The 20,982-nt window shown below is 41.1% G+C and overlaps 1 protein-coding gene across 1 annotated transcript in view; it reads left to right on the top strand.

Moving 5' to 3' along the window:
• The first annotated feature begins 325 nt into the window (after positions 1–325).
• The window catches only part of TAFA5 (TAFA chemokine like family member 5), a 360,511-nt gene continuing 339,854 nt past the window's right edge, over positions 326–20,982 (top strand). The window contains exon 1 of the mRNA XM_063134111.1: positions 326–710. Coding sequence (XP_062990181.1) covers positions 599–710 — 112 coding nt within the window. The 5' untranslated portion in view covers positions 326–598. The remainder of the gene's footprint in view (positions 711–20,982) is intronic.

The raw sequence follows: 20,982 nt of genomic DNA, 5'->3' as shown, positions 1-20,982 counted from the left end.
CTTCTTTTTTCCCGTCGTACCGTAGGGAGCCCTCGCTTGGGTGGCTTGCGTATGTGTGTGCGCGCGTGTGAATGCGTGTGCGCTAGCTCGTGAAGACGTGGCTGACTGACGTGAGAGTTAACTCCGAGACGTCTTCAACGGCCTCTCCGATCTTCTCCTGCACAATCCTGTCAAGGATTCTCCGGAGAGGCGCTAAATAAATAAATAAGTAAATCTTATGCTCTTTAATTGTGGACATCAAACTTAAATACTTTGTCGTTCCAACGAAGCCAACTCTCAGTTCCACATTAATTAAAAAAAAAAGGGGGGGGAGTTCAGCTGTCTCCATACTTCATTCCCAATGAATCTCTGTCACAGGAGGAAAAATAATACACCTCAAGAGGTCCTTGCCTGCTGTAGAATGTGTCTTGGATTGATTAGGCTGAAGATGCTTTCTACTGTACATCAGGGTGGTTGCTGATGCTGAACCCTTGTGTTGTTCTTGAAGATGTTTCTCTTTGGGATTACACGTGGCGAAAGGTGGTTATTCCGAGGAAGAGCTGGCTGGTGAAACTTACCTGACCTTTTTTTTCCTGCTCCGGGGGACATAGTGGCTTCAATGGCTCCATCTCCCAGGAGAAGCAGCAGGAAAAATGCCAACGCTCTACCAAGCGTGCCCTCAACTTTCTGGGCAATTATGATCTTAGTTGGCCTCCTAATCGCCTACTGCAGTAAGTACAGCCGCAGCCAGATGGCAAATCCATTTCCCTTTTTGGGGCTTGGTTTTTGGTTTTTTGGATAGAGGTGGAGCAACTTATGCGCATAGGCCAAGTTGTCAAACATTGGTGATGTGTTAATATTGAAGCAGGCTGACAAGCTGTCCTTCTATCCAGTACAAACTGCTTATAGAACCAGGAAAAAACAGTGCTTCTGTTGGAAACACGTTAATGTTTCTATAAGCCTCCAAAGTCTGTGTTTTCTAATAGATTGTGTGAACACACCAGCTCTTTTGTGTTACACATACTTATATTTTATGAACTGCCTGTAATGGGAAGTGTGTTTTCCTTGTATTTGTCCATAGTCTTCTCTGCTTCATGCAACGATACTTGTGTTGATTTCCTTTAGTGACAGAAAAACTTAATCTTGTGACCAATGATCTGATATCACTAATATCACATGCAGTTTCTTAGTTAGATCTATAGCCTAGGACATGCCAAATACGAATCTGTATATAGAATTGCAGTAGGACTGAACTAGAATTTCATTAGAAGATGATAATCAATGTTTTTAATTTATTTTGGATGCTTCTGAGTATTTGACAGTGGAGGGCTATATGGTGCTGATGGAAATAAATGTAATTCATTGATGACAGCAATGTGTTAAAACACTCCTTGTTTTAAGTATTAAGATGCAATCCTAAACAAGAGAGTAAACCCCAAATGACATGGTGAGATTTACTTCTGAGTAAGCATTCATGCACCACATGCCAATGACAGTTCTAGTACAAATATGCTGTAGGACATATTGGGTCAGTCTTGACGGGAGAAAAGGCTGTCATTTAATTTTAATAGAATTGAAATTGATTTGAAATGCAATTTTCTTAGCCTCACAGAAAGCTATGCAGTTGAACATCTATGTAGTTCTAAGTCTCCTTAAAAGCAAGTATTCACTTATTTAGTATTTTTCATTTGTAGTGGTTGCAAAAGTTTCTGAACACTAGTGTGTCACTAGGATTCTTTAAAGATTAATAAAATTATTCCTATGTTCAGGTGCAGCCATGTTTCAGGAACAGAAATTGTGCTGGCTTTTTCTTCTATTTCCGCACTCTTAACCTTATTAGATACTATTTCTCATCTAATTCTGTGGAAAAACTGAAGAGAGCTACATGCTTAATCAATCTCTTTATGTGTCCCATTATACACAGTACCTGTACTCAATGATTTCTATTAAACAGTGACTTGTCATAATTCCCAAAGAATAAATCTAATATCACTTGCAATTTCCTTGTAATGCCATATTATGAATATACTCTGATTTTTAACCAGGCTGAATTCCTAGGTACTTAACCATTTTCTTTCTTTCTTACATTTCTATTTGAAAGTGTTCAACAGCATGCATGTCTGTGAAACTAACAACCTAAGTGTTCTTGAGCACAGTAAATGTATCTTGGAGACTGCAAAGAATACCCTGCAATACTTTTAAATTACGCTACTTACAGAACTTATGTTAAATATATTAAATAAGGATGGTAAGATTTTCCGTAATGCAATACAATTCTTCCATATGACAGACAAATATATTTCAATCACATTGAGATAAGTATTTCTTAGAGTTAATTATATTCTTTGTAGTTATATGTAGATAAGATGATGACTATTGTTGATTTCAAAATATGAAAGGGTAGAATTTTTGTTTTCATATCTTTTGTGTGCTTTTCTATCTTTGTCTTTAATGTGTTTATAAATGAGCAACACCTAATTTACTTATTTGCAAGCTAATCCTAGGTTATATACATGTGGCTTGTATGTATATAATCTCTTATGCCATACAACTCTAAGCAAACACCAGACTACCTAAAATATGCAGTGTCAAAACACTCCACCACTTGTACTCTTTCAGTGACTTAATGACTGAATGTGCAACTTTGGAATATAGCAGTATAATTTACATATCACTTAACTGCTGCAATATTTGAAGAACTCTTAGTAACTTAAATCTATCTTGGAAGAACAGTAAAAGTCATAGACAGGGAAAGTGTGCTAATGCAGCTTCTGTAATGCCCCATCACTTTTAGGATACTTCAAAGAAGATTCTCTATTTCTCTTAGTAACTGAAACACAGACAGTTTTCTGTGATTCCCTCTTACTCAAAACATTTATAATTAGCCATTAGTTAACACTTCTGTGTTCTTGATAATTAGGATATGAACATTTTCAACACCCTCTACACACTTCATGTGTGTATTTAAAAATACATCCATGCATGTCAAATGTGACAACTTCACTCCAAACCACACAAGTAGTTAAATTACACTGAGAGCAGATGGAAATATATAGAGTTCATATCATGGATAACAGAATGTTTGACAAAGGTTGAAGTAACCTTTTAGTATAATTGAAAGATTGTTGCTTCTCCTTATTCCACGCCCCTCTCTATTTTTCCTATTAAAATATGTTCCTATTCAGGGCAACATTGTGTTTTTATGAAAAGATGCAGCTGATAAAGCTCAGTTTAGCTCAGAAAAGTCTTACAAAAAGCCTTTAGATTAACACAACCTAATTATACAAATATGTATTGTTTAATTTATTGAAATGTTAGCTGTTCTTTGTATCCCCAAGGATGATAATGTGACCGTTTTCTTTCCCTAAATATCTGGCTTATACTTAGGGATAGTAGCTCCACCCAATGGTTGAAGGAGAGACCTGTACTAGACCAATTAGGTTAGTTGCTATAGTGATAGCACTTTGTTGGGTAATTCCTCTGGAGGAAAAAGATCCAGAGTTATGAAGATTCTTGGTATGGTGGTAGTGGTAGAAACAAGAAAGCAGCAACTGTGATGAAAAAATTCTTAAAACATAACTGTTTATGTCAGAGTATTCCGTTGTAGTATTTAATATTCAAGTAGTTAAATAGTGCTTTTAATTTTTATCTAATAATAATGTTGAGCAGATGTGTCCAATCTGGCATGGTAACACATGTTTACATCTTATCTGAACTGATACAATATGCTTTACATGGCCTTGGCTGCCTTTGAAGAATGTTTGAAAATTCAGCTGGTGCAGAATGCTGCAGCCAGAAGGTTGACCAGATCCAGTTATAGGGAGCATGTTATTCCTATATTAAAACAACTTCACTTGCTACCAATTTATTTTAAAACACAATAAAAAGTGCTAAAGAGCTTGGGGTGGCCAGGATATTTTAATGACCACCTTTTCCCATGCAAGCCTGCCTGAGTGATGAGATCTTCCAGAAGGGACTTTTTCTTAGTTCTGCCATTATATGACATGTGTTGAGCATAGCCACAATACATGGCTTTTTGATGGCTACACTGTGGCTTTGGAACTCTTTATCGATGGTGATTTGTTTAGCCCACCTAGGGATGGATAGATCTCTCAATCTCAGACTCACCAAAATTGTCAGGTGTTCCCCCCCCCCCCCCGCAGTCAAACGTCTTTGATCCCATTTCCACATGAGCTTATGATGCTTTTTAAAGCAAAATATGTATGGAAATTCATACTTTTTAATGCACATTTTTCCTAATATATACCAATGTTGTGCACATTTTTCTGATGTGCACATTTCTCAGGTGCTTTACATTGCTAAAATGCAATTTTGGGCACCCTTTCTTCAAATATATACTTTCCCCTAATATGTGCAGTTTTTGTGTGTATTTTCCCCAAGACGAGCTGCCTCTGAAAGCTCACCAAAATTCTGATTTCTGTATCAACTCTGTCTATGCTTTCTGAAGAGGTGCAAATTCATTTTTATTTAGACATGCCTTTGGACTGTTAGGTTAATTTGCCACATTTACTGGTCAAAATATTTTAATTGGCTGCTTTGTATTTTGATTCTGACTGGCTATATCTGCATTTTAATGATTATAGTGCTATGAATTCTGTTTTTACTGTATTGCCTTAAGTGTCATGAGTAGAAAAGCAGGATATAATAATGTAGATCTTGCAATTGCTATGGCAGAAACAAGGTGACATGCATCTGGCCTCTAATCAAATTTAGTTCTGAAAACTTGTTAAATGGTAATGGCTAGAGAGAAATACTTAGGATAGGATCCAACTGTCTTCCAGTGCTAACACTGGCCGTGGCTAGACCAGGCCTATATCCTGGGATTGTCCTGGGATCATCCCTGTGCATTCAAATGACACACAGGGGATCCCGGAAGCAGGCAGGAATGACCCCTCCATTTCCCTGGGATAATTTAGCTAAGGCCTCTGACGTTGTGCTAGCGTAAACCAATGTTTGCACAATGTAAGTAGGACAATGGGGGAAATAACCAAATCTCACTTTTTTCTGTTGCTGTAACAAGTGTTAGTTACATTGCACAAGTATTGGTATATGCTAGAGCAACATCATTAGTCTTCCCCTTAATGTGGATTTTCAAAACTCAAGAGATTAAAGATGTTAATATGTTTGCATGCAAGCAAAACATATATAAAAATTGTCAATATAAATAGTTAACATAAATAATAGTTATTTAACTTGATAATTAAAGAAATCCTGCTTCACTAACAATTGCACTGGTGAGAAATTTTCAGGTCTTACCTATTCAAGAACTAATGTGCAAGAAAGGACAATGAGCGTCTTCAGACAGGCGTTTTACCTCACGCTTGCTACTGCCCACTTATGGTTGTTCATGCATCCTTTAGATGAAGACTTCCCCCTCCTGTGCACCCCCCACTCCTTCTTGCCTGTTTTCTGTCACAAAATGGACCCTTTTTAAACAGACCTTTTTTTAAAAAAAGGAATATGCTGCCATTTCCTGCTGTGTGCAGGAAAAGCAGTGCAATAAAAATGCCCCCTGAATAGGCCACGTGGTCTTTCTTTACTTCCTCTTTCTTCTCCTGGTAGAAAGAGGAAGCACCGTGGGACAGGAGCAGGGATAGAGAAGCGATGGTAGTGAACCGCAATTTCCCCCCATCTGATAATGCTCAATGTCAGTTTAATTGAAATAGAAGCAAAAGTTGTGTGTAATTAATAATGTAACTTGAAGTTTTATTTATAATGATACAGTATTTATAACAGAGTTGCTAGGTAGGATTGATTTTACTTGTACCTAGGGAAATTAAAAATAAATTGTCCCTTCCATCATTGAAAACTTTAGCCAATACTTGCAACTGATCCAGTGTAGCTACTGTAGCTTGCAAAGTACTGGCTGCTGGTGCTACGTACCGAGGCAGTTATGTGGAGGCTGACAGCATGCATAAAAACCAAAATGTGCATCATGTGGAGTTTCTGGGGTTTATACGAAGGTTTCATATAAGGAGATTACATATATATGTATACACAATGTAGTATCATCGTCTTTGCTGTTTGTTGCCTCACTTCCAATTTTGGAGACTCCGTCTCTTGACATGAATCATGGGAAGACATTATTTACTTCCACTGCAGTGGAAGTGAATAATGGATAACCTATAGATATTTCTGGGTACTGTACAGATGTTGAAATGTGTAGATTTTGTTCCATTATTTTCATGGAATTTCCTTATTTTCCAGGCTGTAGTGGTTGATATTTATGGAAACTTTTGGTGCACCTAAATTATATTCTGAACAACTATGAATGCATGTGTTCTCCACCAACAAAAAAAGGTTATGCATTTCCCCCCTTCCCACCTGCTACATCACCTTTTGGGGGGCAGTGGGCATATTTGGCAATTTGAGAAGTTGTCCTGAGCATCACCAATAATGGCTGCCATGAGAGGTGTGGCTGATCATATAGGACAAGTAATCTGCTCAAAAGACTGAGTACAAGGCAGAGGTGGGAACTGATCCCAAACACATTAAATAGCCAATTTGAAGCTAGTTTTGAGCACCAAGAGAAAACAATTTCACATAAAGCAAACTCTTTTTTTCTTTCAGCACTCCCCCTACCCTGCTCTGCCAGCCAACCCATTCCTCTGTTATTTCTCTTTCTCTCTCAGGCCATGGCTAGACCAAGCCTATATCCCAGGATTGTCCTGGGATCATCCTTGTGCATCCAAATGACACACGGGATCCCGGGAGCAGGCAGGGACGACCCCTCCATTTGCCTGGGATAATCCTTAGGTCTATCGCCCCATACATATGCTCTCTCTGTGCTTTTTTACTACCCAAAATTTCTTTCTACTGATGCAGCTACCCTTCCCCCCCCCCCCCGCCACACACACATTTATTTATCATAAATAACAACTATAGGGGCAAATAGCAGCCTCAGGAATGATTTGTGAGGCAACCTGCTTTGTGAGGCAACCATGGTCCCAATCTGTATCAGGCCCTTCCCAATGGCTGCTTTTTGTTAAGAAAACTATGATAGCTCCTAAGTGTGTAACATAAAAATGGGATGGACACAACATGTAGTTTGGCTTTCAGATGTGTGATGTTACCAGATTGGCATGGGCCAAGCTACATGTTGCTAGTGTGCTGTGTAGCTCATCCCTAAAACTGCAGCAGAGATTACTGCTAAATTCAGACATAATGATAAACCATCATAGTTTATCATGATTCCATCAATTGTAGGTGAGCCTTGGGCCGGTTAGTCCGGGCTGATACCCGGGCTCACCCCTGTGCATCCAGATGATGTACAGGGGATCCTGGGGTCAGCCTGGGCTAAACCCTCCCTTGACCCAGGATAACCGGATCCGCTTGTGGCCCGGTATTTCCGCAGCCCCGGGCTGAGTCCAGGGCTGCGGAAGGTCTAGCTGGTTCCACGACTTTTCCCGGCTACGTGGCTTACTTGCAAGTAGCCAGGAGAAGCCTAGCGCTGTGCCCATCGGACTGGGGGGGAATTGCGGGGGGGGGGAGAGATGGGGGCCAGGTTGGGAAGAGCGGACCCGGCAGGATAGATCGGGGGGAAGAGCAAAGCCAGGGTGGGGAGATTGCGACCGGGGGGGGGGGGATGGAGGGGGCATCGGACATGGTGAGCGGACAGGTGAGTGAGTGGGGGGGCTGGGAGGGTGAGTGAGTGGGGGGCAGTCAGGGGTCGGGCGAGGGGCATCAGACATTGGGGAAATCGGGGCAGGGGGGAGCGGGGAACCCCCCCTTTTAAAAAAAAGACCTACCTTGTCATTGGTGCGCTCCTGTGTACATGGCCCCTTTAAGTTTTTTTAAAAATGGACGACGGGGCTTTCCCTTACCCCATCACATGTCACATGTAGACTGGGGTGACGGCCTGCACTAGCTGCAGTGCAGGCTCGCCCCTACTCCCCACCGGATTAACAGGTAGGTCTAGCAAGGCCCTGAGTCTTGCTCATGTCCCCTCTCTTTTCTGGCACAGCCACAATAAGGAGTTCGGAGGCTTTTGTTTTTGATGAACCACAGCTTGTCATTTCACCTGAATCCAATAAAATATCTTAACTACAGTTCATTTGCAATAAGCCATCTTCAATCTGCGTGTTATGATGCTGCCTGGTTTCAATAGACCATAGTTAAGATTCACTCACAGCCACACTGGAGGAGGAGAGGGAAAGGGAAGCACAAAGGCCTGAGGCACATCTAGGCTCATTCCCATCATGACAAAACCATGGTTCATTCTGATATCTGAATGCAGCCCGTGTCAGAAGGGGCCTAAGGAAGAATATGAAAATTTGTGGATTGTGAGAAAGGTATTTTATATGTTGCTATTTGGTACCAAGAATATATGGGAAAGGGGACAGGGCACAGATACTTGTCATTGACAGAGGTTTTAGCAAGGTACATAATAGAAAATGAACACTTGGTTTGTCTAGTAAGCTGCATTGAAACTACTAGCTTCCTCCATGTAGTTTGCTGAAAGTCTGTCATGACGATACAAGGTAACTGTTGCTTTATACCAAATGCCAACAAGTGCTCTAGGAATAAATGATTTGTCAGTATAATTTTTCAGTAAGAGTCTTGTCTCAGTCTGTGCATTGCATTTCTGGGAAAACCCTGTTACAGTGCTGTTTTGTACAATTTTCTGTTTTTCAGATCAGCTTTTCTTTTTCAATCTGTTTTGCGGCCAGGTTTATTATAGATATTTGAAAATATTATGATGATCACTTTATCATATTAGAAAAGCACAGCATAAAAATGCCCATATACTTTATGACATCCCAGCTGCTCTTTTTTTTAAAAAAAAGAAAAAAAAGAGGGCATACTTTTGAATATAAAAAGGTACTTTAAAATTAATGACCTCTACAAAATACCACCTGTCAGAGAAGTATCCAAACTGACAATGAATGTGTCCAGGAAAAAGGCGATGTCGTTCATTATGTGGCAATATATAGTATCAGGTCCAAAGCTTGATTTGAACCAGAACTGTTCTCACTTGTCATCAGAATCTTTGGTTCTAATTTTCAATGGATAAGAAAAGTAGGGGTGTGCACGGACCCCCCGCTCCGCTTCTCTTCCAGATCCGCGATGTCCGGATTGGGCCGCTTCGCTCCGCCCCCGCTCTGCCTATGTCTGCTCCGCTGCGCTCCGCTGCGGAGCTCCGGATCCGGATCGGAGCTCCGTTTCCCCCCCCCCCCAATAGGCTTGCATTAAGCTAAAAAAGTATACAACTTTTTTTCTGTGAAAGTTAGAAACCTCAAGTTCGGCACCATGACACCTCATGGAGGTATAAACACGCACGCCAAGACTCAAGGCAATCCCATCATCCCCTGAGTTTTAGGGAATTTATGAAAATCGGGCACCCCATTCACACCCCTTTCGATAGCTCCGTCAATGTGCACGTTAGAAACCTCAAACTCACCACCATGACAGCTTATCCAGGGATATACACGCATGCCAAGACTCAAGGCAGTCCCATCATCCCCTGAGTTTTGGGGAATTTATGAAAATCCAACACCCCATTCACACCCCTTTCGATAGCTCCATCAATTTGTACGTTAGAAACCTCAAACTCACCACCATGACAGCTTATCCAGGGATACACACGAATGCCAATACTCAAGGAAGTCCCATCATCCCCTGAGTTTTGGGAAAATTATGAAAATCCAACACCCCATTCACACCCCTTTCGATAGCTCCGTCAATTTGCACATTAGAAACCTCAAACTCACCACCATGACAGCTTATCCAGGGATACACATGCACGCCAAGACTCAAGGCAGTCTCATCATCCCCTGAGTTTTGGGGAATTTATGAAAATCGGGCACCCCACACCCCTTTCGATAGCTCCGTCAATTTGCATGTTAGAAAGTTACCTCAAACTCGCCACCATGACAGCTTATCCAGGGATACACATGCATGCCAAGACTCAAGGCAGTCGCATCATCCCCTGATTTTTGGGGAATTTATGAAAATCGGGCACTCCATTTGCAGACGTGGACTGTTCTCTGACATTTGGACAGATAAAAAAAAAGGGAAGTGGGCACACTCACACATGCCATCTAGACCCACAATCATGCCAAGGTACAAGGCAATCCCATCATCCTCTGATTTTTGGCGGGGCTTAAACCTGCAGACAGCTCAATGGGGCCATTTCAAAGGAAATCCCAAGATGCCATGAATTGGGGAGTAGAGATCATCAACCTAATATGAATCTTCTTCCACACTGGAAAAATGGATTTGGAACTTCCAAAACTCCAAGTGAGCGCAGGAAGGACTTCTCCCCTGAATCAAAACCAGACACACACACAACATCCCTGCGAGGCGGGCAGGGGAGGAGGGAGGGAAGGCAGGCAGGCAGCAGACATTTCTGGGGGCATAAGGAAGTGAGCCAAGGATAAGCCAGTAATGCATATAAAATGGAATAAATAAATAAATAAACGAAGGAGGGGTGGAATTAAAAGCAGCAGTGTTGCTGAATAAACAACAAGAAGAACTTTTTTTAAAAAAGGCTATATCTGTCTTTTACCAGTAAGAGGGGGACGTGCCCAGGGGAGGGGGAAGCATCTGCCAATTTGACTGGTCCTAGTAGTGACCAGTCTTTTAAGAAGCAATGCTCTCAGTTCAACTCATGAAAGGCATTGCTCCACCACGAGGGCTCTGAGAGTGAGACCCAGTCTTAAGAAGTAAAGCTCTCATTTCAACTCATGATAGGCATTGCTCCACCGAGTTACTCTCTTTGGAGGGCTCTGATGGCCCTCCAAGTACAGGAGAGAGTGAGGGCGTGTCCACATGGCATGCCCTAGGGGAGCTCATCCCCTTGCACCACATCTTTTCAGTTGTTCCCCAAAGTTAGGGTGGGTAGCAGTGCTCTCTTATTATTGGCTTAGTATATGATTTCAGGTTGTGTTTGTGCATTTGGTGGGGCTACTGTTTTAAAAAACACTGGGAAAAGTCCGTTCAGAATAAGAAAGAAAAGTTCCCAGAATCCCAAGTTATCCCTTTTGCCTATCCCTTCTTCCAACTTTGGGATCATGTGATCATGACCGGGAGTTGTCTCTGCCCCTCAGCCCTTCAGAAAAGGTATTTTTCCTGCCGGTTTTTTAAAAAATTCTAGCGCGCGACCCGCACCACACAGAGAGCTGAGAGTAGGCTCAAAATGACCCCCATCCACGACTCTCTAAGCACAAGAATTTTCAGAACGATAGCTTCAAAAACAACAGTTATTCCCTATTCTTTTCCGCAATGCAATCCTATGGGCGAAATGTTTCAAAATGGCAATTGGATCGGTCCGCGGAAAGAGGATCGCTCCGAAAATGGGCGCTTCTCTTCGCCTTGCTTCTAGGGGTCCACAGTCCACTTCTACTCCGCCTCTGGGCAAGGCGGAGCAAGCCAATTCGCTCCTGCTTCTACGCTTCTAATCGGAGCGGAGCACATCCCTAAAGAAAAGTACTGACAAGAAAGAGTATCTGTGAACATGTGCACAATGTCTTTTTAGTATCACTAAGATAAACAAATTATTTTTGCACAAATGTGGATTAGGAATGAGAGCTTGCAGATCAGAGGATAACATAAGCATGCCACAAGAATGTGCTGGATCAGACCAAAGGCCTATCTAGTCCTTCATTCTTTTTGGACAATTGCCTCCCAGGTACCACTTTGAATTAAGGCCAGGGGTCACCTCCCCTCTGTTCATTTCCATGATCAACTGTTCTAGGGCACAGTCATTTTGGGTATTGTGAAATTTAATATTGTGACTGGAACATACATTTATCCAGTAAATGTGGGGTAATTAAAGTCACTCATTATTACAATACTTCCTCCTGAGATGGCCGAGCACAAGGTGTCCAGTGAGCTCACAGGCCCCGGCAGATTTTCGACCCATCCCTACCAGGAATGGAATTTTATTAGGGGGATGGACCTGAATAGCAGATTAAGGAGACAATAGGTTGAGCTCCTCTAAGCATGAGGCAAGATCTACACCAAGCAGCACCATGAAAGTGGTATATCGTGTGTGTCATGGGCCTTAGCTAGACCTAAGGTTTATCCTTGGATCATCCCGGGGTCATCCCTGTTCATGTAAATGACACACAGGATATCCCGGGAGCAGGCAGGGACGACCTTAGGTCTAGCTGTGGCACCCCGGTTGTGGAACGAGCTCCCCAGAGAGGTCCGCTTGGCGCCTACACTGTACTGCTTTCGTCGCCAGCTGAAGACCTTTTTATTCACTCAGTATTTTAACACTTAATTTTAACTTAAATTTAAATTTTACTGTTTTAACTCTGTATTTTAATCCTATATCAACTTTGCTGTGTGGTTTTATCCTGGTTGCGCTTTTTATACTGTATTTCGTAATTGTGTTTTAAACTGTTGGGTGTTTTACTGTGGTTTTAATTTTTGTGAACCGCCCAGAGAGCTTCGGCTATTGGGCGGTATAAAAATGTAATAAATAAATAAATAAATAAATAAATAGCTAAGGCCATGGACTCCGAACCGTTGTGAGTGCACTTCAATACCACTATAAAGCAGTAGTGTGGTTCCTGCTTTTTATTTACTGCTTTTTAAGATGTGTTGATTTGTTGTTCCCCACCTCGATCCAAAGGGAGAGGCAGGTAATAAATTATTATTATTATTATTATTATTATTATTATTATTATTATTATTATTATTATTCCACTTTCATAGTGATATATCCTGCCTGGTAACTGGCAGCAGAATTTCTCATTTGATCCCTACATCGGCACCCTTTCTGTAATTGGTCAGCTTAGGTTGCTGGCTCCTGAGGGAAACTTCTCTCACGCCACATCACATCACCAAATGGAATTATTTTTCTGAGCCTTTGTGAATGTGGTAACATGTTCACAAACATTACCCCCATTTTTTTCTGGGGAATTGCACTCTGATATTTAGCACAGCATACCAGTATAACCTTCTTGTCCTTATCCTTGACAATTTCATTGTCCATTTCAACACATCCCTTGTTAGCGAACACCTTTTATAAAAAAAGACTGCCTCAGTTTCACTGAAGAAAGAACAACCACTTGTAAAGTGCCTTCTCTCCTGCAGCCGCCAGCTGCTTTTGCCCCTCCCCAACAGATTGCAAAAAGGAAATAATTTCCTGAGCCCTTATGAATGCTGGAATGCATTTCCAAGCTTTAAAATAAATAAATAAATAAATAAATAAATAAATAAATTGAAGACTTGTGGTCTTGCACAAGACCACATGAATGCCTCTCTGATATTTAGCCAAGCATATCCATATATCCCTTTTGTAAATGGGCCCTGCTTCAGCACTTCCCTTGTAAGTGAACACTTCTTTTTTAAAGGCTGTTACACATTACATTGAAGTAAGAACACCCACCCCTAAAGAGTTTTCCCTCCTGCAGCTGCCAGCCACTGCCAGTATGACAAGACCCTTCATACTTGTCACTTCCCTCCAATGGGAGGTGAGAGGACAAAGATTTATCCATGAAACAGAAAGTGGTGAATGAATCACAGGGACCTGCGTGGTTGTGGGTTGTGTGATTGGCCCCTTTCCTGCTCTGCAGTTCCCCTCCTCACCCTCACCCTGTACATGTATGAACAGGCCCCATTTGTTGTGGATGGTTTGTTAACCACGTCACTAACCTACCATCACTGGGTTTGGATGCCACGACAAACCGGTCATGGTTTGAATATTGGCATGTACTGCTAGGCATCTTGGTTTAAATAAGCCACGGTGATCTGAAGTGATCATGCATACTGGATCAATAGCTCCCTTTCTCCTTCATTATGTGAGGAGAGGTGTATTGATGGGTAATATTTTTAATATGCCTGGCTATCATAGGTTCAGGCAAGCCAGGGGGATTTTGATGATTGTCTTAAGGACAGGTGACAAAAGAGTGTTTTCACAGTACTGGGATTCCAGGGTCTCATAGCTTTTAAAAGGTGTTGAATACTTATTTTTTCTCTTCCATTTGACTTAAACAGGTAGGTTGGAAATCAGCATAAAACATTTTTTGTTAGGGATTTCTGTAGTTCTCACCGGGAGGCAAGACCTGAAATTTGCAAGTGTTAATACAAAGGAATTAAGGCAACTAGAACATAATGGCTGGTGAGAAAGTTGTATGCAAGAGGTCTGAAGCTTCACTTGGCACAAGCAAGGCCTGAATATCCTAATGGAACTTGTTATTTCACTTTTATTCAAAAGAAGGAAAACTAGTCCTCTTTCCCCAAACGGTAGAATTTGGGGGTGCTTTGTAATACAAAATAAATCAGAGTTTTTCAATGCAAGTAATGTGGTTAGGGCTGTACTTCTATAAGTTTCCTGGGAGTACACCACCTTGAATGGACTTACTATTGATTAGGTATGTAAATTGCGCTGCAAATCTTTTTTTCCTTTTGAGTTTTAAATTTCATCTATTAGAGATCAGTATCATATGCGTTCTTTCGTTAACTTAGCTGTGGTAAGCAACACATTCTTCATGTATGAATTGATTTTTGTTAAACTTTACCAAACTATCCTACCAACATAGTTAATGTTGGGTTATTTTACAACCAAAATTTTGTCTAAACTGACTAAAGCAGAGTTGGGGAGCCTCTAGCCTGTACCCCGGGGAGCCCATAGACCTCCTGTCTGGCTCACCAGCTTCCTTGCTTCCTTATCTCCAATCAGAGATCAAGGATTTCCTTTCCTGCAACCCACACTGCAATGACGCTTTTAAAGAGCCTAATTGCAGTGTGAGATAAATTTTCAAAGGGGGGGGGGCTTAGCTAGACCTAATGTTTTTCCTGGGATCGTCCCGGGGTCATCCCTGTTCATGTAAATGACACACAGCGGATCCCAGGAGCAGGCAGGGATGACCCCGGGACGATCCTGGGATAAACCTTTGGTCTAGCTAAGGCCATAGTCACTGTTGGGGAGGGAAGGTTTAACCCTACCCAATGCTGCAACCCACTCCAGAGATTGTCTGTCCTCCACTGCCACGAGGCAGTGGGACCAGTTTCTGGATGGGGGTGAGACCACTGTTCAGGAGGAAAGTGTTGGTTTTCCTTATCCCACAGGCAAGCATACATTGTGGCAATCTGACATGGAACACCCAAATCAGTGAGACTTCTTTATTGCAGGAAATCCTACAGCAAAACCTTAATGGATACACACTTCAGAGATCATATAGCCGATGGTCAGCAGCTATAGACTCTAAGAAATTCCAGAACAGTCAAAGCTAATCAGTACTATTGTGATGAGATCCCCATCAATGTGGTTTCCCCTTTGCCATCTTCATGGTTCTGAACACAAGGAAAGGTCAATCCATACATGGTTTCCAAACTCATATAAGGGCAAAGGATGATTCCTGACATGATCCCTCAGGCAATCAAAGGAGCAAATTCTTGAAAGGCCTAACAAAGCACCCAAAGAGAGCTAGTCCAACCTCAGATCATTCATTGGAAACTCAAGGCGACATGGTCAAGTCTTAAACAAGATCATGGGGAAAGGAGTTCCATGCCATTGCTTTTGCATGGGCATCACCTCACCGCATGAGTTCAAGCAAAGGAAAAAAGTCCAACAATCAATTATCAAGCCCAGTCTGCCAGTACGTGAGCTGATGACAAATAAATAAACACAATCTATAGCAAATGAGAGTTCAAGTCTATGAAAAGCCTCACAGTACTTTTCATGGCAAGTTAGTAATCCAAAGATCCACTTAGGATCCACTTAGGAGGAAGCATGTGCAGAGTGTCCCCAGAGTCTTAGATGATGATTGATCCAAACAGGGAGGTTTTCCAGGAATGCAGACCAGATGTTCCTAGCAAAGGCTCCTCACCTTTATACTAGCTTAAAAGGGAAGGTGTAAGCCTCTTCCAGACCACTGACAGACAGGGTCTTTTGATCTTTCAGCAATGCCCCTGTCCAAACAGGGCAGCACTCCTCAGCCCACCACGATGATGCTTCAGCCCACCCTTCCTCTATCAAGTTCTCACAGACGGCTTCCCTGCCAAGGCCAGGACAAGCAAGTGGCTGCAGGGTAGGGAAACTCCCCATCCCTGCTCTGAGAATGCTGACAGATTCTAACATTCCAGAGGCTGAACAGGCTCAAAGCCTTCCAGACTACTTCTAATTAAATCTTAACTAAAAGACCCCATGGCAGTGCCTTAACTATCCCTGACAGAAAAGGCTCAGCCTCCTGAACAATGCCACTTCCTTGGCTATGCCACTCCCTTGGCTACTAGTCCTCATGGCTATATGTGAACTCCAGTATCAGAGGCAGTATGCCTATGTACACCAGATGTTGGGGTCAGAGGATGCTGATTCACTCATGTCCTGTTAGTGGCTTTCCTGTGAGCAGCTGGATGGGCACTGTGTGAACAGAAGCCTAGACTAGATGGACCCTTGGTCTGATCCAGCATGGCTCTTCTTAAGTTCTTATGTTAAATGCATGTTCCAATCAAAACAAAGAGGTTAAATTCTCGGAATAAATAATTATTCCTCTTTGGGTATCTTACAGTTGAGAAGGGAGTTGCTAGATTTTCAAATACCATTTTCTGCACCCTTAAATTATTGTGGGAATAGATAAATACTATGTCCTGAGCCCCAATGCCAATATCATGAATTCAAGTCACTTAAAATGACTGACAAGTTTTCTTGGGCACTTAGGTTGCAAGTCAGGTTCATTAAAATCTGTCTTCCGAGTAAATATGTGTGTAAGAAGTGAGGCATCAGAACTTTAATCTGTTTACTAAACCCTTTCACGTAACACATAAGAGTACTTGTCTTTGCTCAGGTGAGTGATTGTGATGGAAAGGACTAATCCTTGTAAAACATTCCTGCAGCTATGCTACTTTACAGACTTAGCTTAAGATGCCAGGTCAAAGTCCAATTGTCTTTTGACTGCCAATTGCTGTTCATGGACAATACAGTGGATATTTAAAACAAGAAATCACATTAGAGAATTACAGTTCTAAGCCATGCAATTTGTCTTAAGTGAATGACATTTTTATATTAAATGTTGCAATTGTATTCTATTTCTCCTTTCTAGATGGCATTAGCACTCCAAACATTAAGATATATCACCTTAAAATATGCATACAACTTACAAATAGTTATTTTCCTTGACCTTGTTTGCACTCTTCTTCATTCTACTGCTATGAAATGCCATCTGCATTATAAATTAATTATATATCAAGGCAGAATTCTGTAATTTGAGTGTATAGCAAGGATGGGAATGTGTGGTCCTCCCTATGTTGTTGGACTGTAATTCCCATCATCATTCTGATTTAGCTGTAGAAGTATTCATTATCATGTAGTAAAGAACCCAAATCAGAGTGAAGACAGTGTTTTCCTCACTCACTTATTGGTGTAAAAAGGATGGCACCCAGCTTGCAATTGCTGCAAGTAATCCTGCCCAGTACTGCATTGCTGTTCATGCTCTACTATTGATCAAATTTCATTCATTTCTTTCATTTATTACATTTCTATACCACTCAACTGTCAAAGCTCGCTCAGCATTTTACAAATATTAAAACTATAAAAAATGCATTAAGAAAACCGTTTACATGCAGACATATAAACAGACAGCACACAGACTGGGTTTGGATGACACGATAACCCATGATGGGTTATTTAACCCATCGTGCATTATTTAAGCCATAGTGGGTTATGGTGTCATCTGTCAGGAATGTTTTCATCCACAATAGCTTATCTGCTCGAAATAACCCATTCAGATGACCAAAGATCTGCAGTAGGAGTTATTTAAATCATCATGGCTTATTGTGTCATCTGTCAGGCACCATGGGTTCAGATCACTGCTGTTCTGCTCTTTGCGGGTGTTCTCCGTGTAATGGAAACAGCTTATACCAGCTATTTCAGCAGTGTCGATGGGGAAAAATGCGCAACTGGAAACACTTAAAGGCTCTATGCTAGCAATTTCTATGAGGGGTAATACACAACTGTGCTATAGTGCTTTAGCGATACTGAGAGCACTTAAAGGCATCTATGCCAACACTGGCTATGGGGAGAAATGAGCAATTGAAGGTTTTGAGGGCGTGTCAGTTGCCTGCCTACAAGAAACATCTCTCTTCTCTTTAGGATATTGCAGTTGGTTAAAAACAGGCTTCTGCAATGTTGTCAATGGGTGAAACAGCACCACTGCTCAGGCAGGAGGACTGCAGTGGGACAGGGGGTGAAGGGATGACTCAGGTTACACACAGTAGTTTGTTTATTTATCTGAATGTGTGGGGAATAACAGTAGTTTATTTTCAGAATAAGCTTCTGTGATCAGCCTATTAACCCAGCATGACTTAAAATGAAGCCTGAAGCCGAACACAGAGAAACACATATATCTAAAACAATTTTAAACAATCAACAATAAGGAAAAAATGAAGATCTGATTAAAACCTCATCCTTTGCTGCCAAGTGCCTGAGAGGAGAGGAAGTTCTTAACCTGGCCCAGAAAAGATAACAATGTTGGGAAATTATTCCGTAATTGGGGAGCCAGCACTGAGAAGGCCCTCTCCCTTGTTGCCACCTTCCAAGCCTCCCTTGGAGGAGGCACCTGGAAGAGAGCCTTAAATGATGAGCGTAGTATAAACATAGGTTCATGAATCCAACTTTCCAGCCCCTGAATGCATGTATTTCAGCTCAGCACTAGTATATATTAAATATAGTGGTTGGGTTTTCCATTTCTGTTATAGATCTTCAGTTCTGTATGAAAAACTGTCTCTGTACCCTTCTCTAGAGTATCCTTGAATGAGAATAGGGCTCATTCCCACAGGGCTGATTTTTTTTTTTTACAGTATTTGTGAACTGACCCAAAGTGGTGTACTGTGAGAGAACCTTTTATGCTGTATATTTCTATTTTGTGTACAACATTACTTCATTTCTCTACTTCAACCACTCATGATAGAATAGTAACATGGACTTATGGAATGGTTCACAATGAATGGTCATCATTTGATACATTTTAGTTATAATAACATCGTTAACTTCAATTTCATTTCACATTTCTTATGTAATGTTTTAGTACATTTTAGTTGATGCATACACACACTTGAGAAGCAGCATTTAGACCCCTGGAAAAATAAATTTCTATGACTATTTTACAAAATCACTTTCTAAAGATAAGGACTGTGGCCTTTAGCAGTACTCTTCTAAAACTTTGCTATGTTGATTATGAGGTCTATAAATAACTTACCTTCATGACACACAGAGGAGAAAATTATATAGACAGCCATAGTATTTTCTCCTATTTAAGGGTGTGATGAGAAATCAAGCAGTCACAGCAGATGGCATTTGGGGTTGTGTGTGCATGAATGACACCATATATGAATTAATCATTTCCACCCCCATTTATAATAATCCAAACACCTAAGGCTGATAATTTAGTACATTATGTGATCATTTTTGCTTCCATGGAAACTAACATTCCAGAGTCTAAAAACCCAACTTTTAGATTTTTTTAAAGCTACCTCTTTCTTCCTGCTCTCTTACCTATGTTTATGACATCCCTCACTATTTATTGTCATGGCATGAAGTGCATATAGTAATTAAAATTAATAATAACTTGAAAGAATATGAAAGCAACAGCAATTACAATTACACATTTTTATTTTTTAAAAATGTGGCTGGTATAATGAGTAAGAAGACTGGTAAAGATGTAATGTCAAACTATGGTGCTAAAACAACAAGCCTTAAAGGAAACTTTACCACCACCACCACCCGCATTCCTCTTCTGTCCTCATTTGCAGAATGATTCCAAAATCATGTTTTGCCTCAAACCAGTAAAAAAGAAGTGAATTCCCATGTTTGAGGCAATCCTTGAAGACTCGTTTTTAAAGCACTAAAGCTTGGTTTGGCATTAGGTCTGAATCTGTCTAGAATGTCTGTCTAGCTAAAGAGTTTTTGAAACAAAATCTGGAAAATAACATGTATATGTGTTCTCTGGAAATTGATTTTTTATCATATTTATCACCTCTGTGTGTAAGGATGACTGATTAGGTTATGATGTTTTAGACTCGTTGTGCAACTCATTTAATTTTATATAGTCTTATTGTACACTATCAGATTGTTCAGTTCTGAAAACTAATCTGATATTGTTGCTATCTAAAATGTTTCTTTCACATGGGCCAGAAAGCATATAACAACAGCAACCAACAACAACTAGATTGAGCTGCACAAATGAAGTCTAGTCAGTTATACTGAGGGGAACCACAGTTCTTCACATAATAGTCTGCTAAATGTCCTATTATAAGAATTTGCATTTTTATGGAAAAGTAACATTCTGGGGGGTTCTAGGACTGCTAATAAAGATAGATAATATATTACTCAATAGGAAAACCCAGGCATCTGGAAAAGTTTGAATCTCTAAAGGTACAATTCTATGCATGTCTAGATGGAAAGAGCCCTACAACTCACAGCATTCCCCTGCCAGCCATGTTGGCTTGGGGATATGGGAGTTGTTCTGTCTAGACATGCATAGGACGACACCTTACGATGATGTATGATATATAGTCTGCAGACATTTGAATAGACTCCCTTTAAGTCTATTACAGATAAGAAAAAAATCATGATGTAGAAAGAAAACATTCAATTTCCCCTTATTATGATGAGCAGTAGTGAAGCCACATGTTGGAAGCTTGTCTGTGGCCGTAGCTAGACCTAACGTTTATCCCAGGATTGTCCTGGGGTCAAACCTGTTCATCTAATTGCCACACAGGGCATCCAGCGCTCAGGCAGGGGCGAACCCGGGATGATCCTGGGATAAACCTTAGGTCTAGCTACGGCCTGTGACTTGAATGATGCTGCTATTGCAAAAGTCCCAAAGGAGAAACTTTCTAGTTCACATGATTTCAAAGAGGCATTTATAGTTCTTGGGAAGGTATTTTTGATTTTGATTACTAGTCTGAAGGCAGTATCCTATGTTGCCTGTGCAGCAGTGGAACCCACCACTAGCACAATGAGGAGCTAGTGGTTTGTAAAGCATCCGGAAATGCCTTAAACTAGATCACCTCCCAAAGGCCATCTGCTAA

The sequence above is a fragment of the Elgaria multicarinata genome, chromosome 9 (assembly GCF_023053635.1).
Source record: "Elgaria multicarinata webbii isolate HBS135686 ecotype San Diego chromosome 9, rElgMul1.1.pri, whole genome shotgun sequence".
Taxonomy (NCBI): Eukaryota; Metazoa; Chordata; class Lepidosauria; order Squamata; family Anguidae; genus Elgaria; species Elgaria multicarinata.
The sequence above is the reverse complement of the archived record's forward strand: the minus strand, read 5'-3'. Positions and strand labels throughout refer to the sequence as shown.